At 40.3% G+C, this 2,024-nt stretch overlaps 1 protein-coding gene across 1 annotated transcript; it reads left to right on the top strand.

Moving 5' to 3' along the window:
- Positions 1 to 395: 395 nt before the first annotated feature.
- On the top strand, positions 396 to 1,795 carry LOC110899763 (acylsugar acyltransferase 3). The gene has a single exon (XM_022146651.2). It carries the CDS (start codon positions 396 to 398, stop codon positions 1,734 to 1,736), a length of 1,341 nt encoding a protein of 446 aa, XP_022002343.1. The 3' UTR covers positions 1,737 to 1,795.
- The last annotated feature ends 229 nt before the right edge of the window (positions 1,796 to 2,024 follow it).

Here is a 2,024-nt window from a genome sequence, read left to right as displayed (position 1 = left end):
CTCGCAAATTTTCGTTTTAGATTTTGTGAGTTAAGACGGCGCGACGTGCGTGTGTCGTTTAACTTTTTTTTTTTTTGTTTCGTTCAAAACCATGCGAGTTAACACGACACAACATGCATGTGTGGTTCAATGTTTTACATTTATTTTTTTTATTTGATAAGTTCGTCGCAACGCGCAGGTCCTGGATCGACTCAGTGTTGGTAGTCGCTGAGGATGGTGTGGCGTTAGTGCTATTTGCCTTATTTTTACGCCCCCGCCGCAACTGGGGGAGCTTAAATCTAGTTAAAAAAAATTAAAAAATTTTTTTGACTACCATACATATATATCACACGCACAGAGGTGAATCAATAAACAATTTATACACATTGCTGCTGATTTTTTTACCAATTAATAATATGGTGATGATAGGGAAGCTCCTACGGTTTGGAAGAAGGCAGCTTCACACCATTATTTCTCGAGATATAATCAAACCCGCAAATCCAACCCCTTCTCATCTCCAAACTTATAATCTTTCCGAGCTTGATCTACTCATCGGGAAGTTATACTTACCAATGCTTCTGTTATACCCAAACAAAGATAGTTGCAGCTTAACTGCCCAAGACAAAACCAGGGTGCTGAAGAACTCTTTGTCCCAGAGCTTAACAAAGTACTATCCCTTTGCTGGCAGGTTACCCACACTCAAAACACCTTACGTAGACTGTAACGACAAGGGAGTCGTGTTTCTTGAAGCCCGAAGTGAAGCTAAACTAGAAGAATTCCAGCTTGGTATGGCGCAAGATGAAAATCTCGACAATCTTTTTGCGGATAATATGGTGTGCAACAACTCTCCTCATAGTACGAATCTTGTCGGGATTCAACTCAATCACTTCGTTGGTGGTGGAGTCGGGCTTGCAGTATCTTTGTCACACCTCGTTGGTGACGGTTGCACACTTGGATCGTTCGTGAATCATTGGGCTTCCGTAGCACGCTATGGATCGGCCGACCACAAAGAGGTGCTGCCTTTGAATCCGCATTTCATTCATGTCCCAAGAACCGACTCATCAGAAGCTCCGGTTATGAATCAACAGAATGCTGGACTCAGTACTCCTGTCACGAGAAAATTCTTCTTTCCTAACTCAAAGTTAAATGATCTTAAGAAGCTTGTCACGTCAGCTACAAACGATATCCCTACTCGGGTCGAAGTATTAACCTCTCTACTTTACAAAACCACTGTGGCAGCAGCTACCACAAATTCTGGTTGCTTTAAGCCATCTTATTTGATGATTCCGGCCAATATACGTAGAAGGTTACCCGAGCTGCCCCGAACTGCGGTGGGAAATTTTGTGTCGCGTATGATGGTACCAACAACACATGCGAGGGAAACATCGTTAAGTATGTTGGTTCGTGAGATAAAGAAACAGAAGTGGCAACTTGAAGGAGTTAAAAGTATGCAACAGGCAACTGAAAACTATAAATTGCTGATGTCTAAACTGGGAAATGATCAAGATTTAAAAACACTGATTAAGAGATCATATACATGCAGCAGCTTATGTGGGTACCCGTTTAACAAAGTGGATTTCGGGTGGGGAAAGCCCATGGCTACAGCTATTGCCCTTAGATCAGCAGGTCAAAACAGTTTTGTGCTGATAGATGCTGCAAACGGTGATGGTATTGAAGCGCATGTGACTTTGGAAATCCAAGACATGGAAATATTCCAAAATGACAAGGAGTTGCTTTCATTTTGCCAAATTAATTAATGGGTAACTGCACGTATTAATTTGTTAATTTTTTATCATTATGTTGCCTGTTGTGTGGATCGTCGAATAAATCTTTTCACCTGTTATATAATAATGAAATAATATCCCTTCATGTATGATTTAAATGTTTAAAAGCACAATTTCTTATTAAAAACGGTTAAAGTTAAATCATCGATTTAGTTTCTCCCTTAGCGGTAGGGTCCATCACTCATCAGTTACTCACAACTTTCAATCAAGTTCTGTGATGTTATCAAGCATTATTTCATCAGTAGTTATAAGTAGTGATAA

This window comes from Helianthus annuus, chromosome 13, assembly GCF_002127325.2.
Source record: "Helianthus annuus cultivar XRQ/B chromosome 13, HanXRQr2.0-SUNRISE, whole genome shotgun sequence".
In the NCBI taxonomy this organism is placed as follows: Eukaryota; Viridiplantae; Streptophyta; class Magnoliopsida; order Asterales; family Asteraceae; genus Helianthus; species Helianthus annuus.
Note: the sequence above shows the minus strand (reverse complement) of the source record. Positions and strands in the feature narration are given on the sequence as shown.

Bases quoted from the DNA above. Each gene is read 5' to 3' on its own strand.
- LOC110899763 (XM_022146651.2), top strand. From the start codon at position 396: ATGGTGATGATAGGGAAGCTCCTACGGTTTGGAAGAAGGCAGCTTCAC.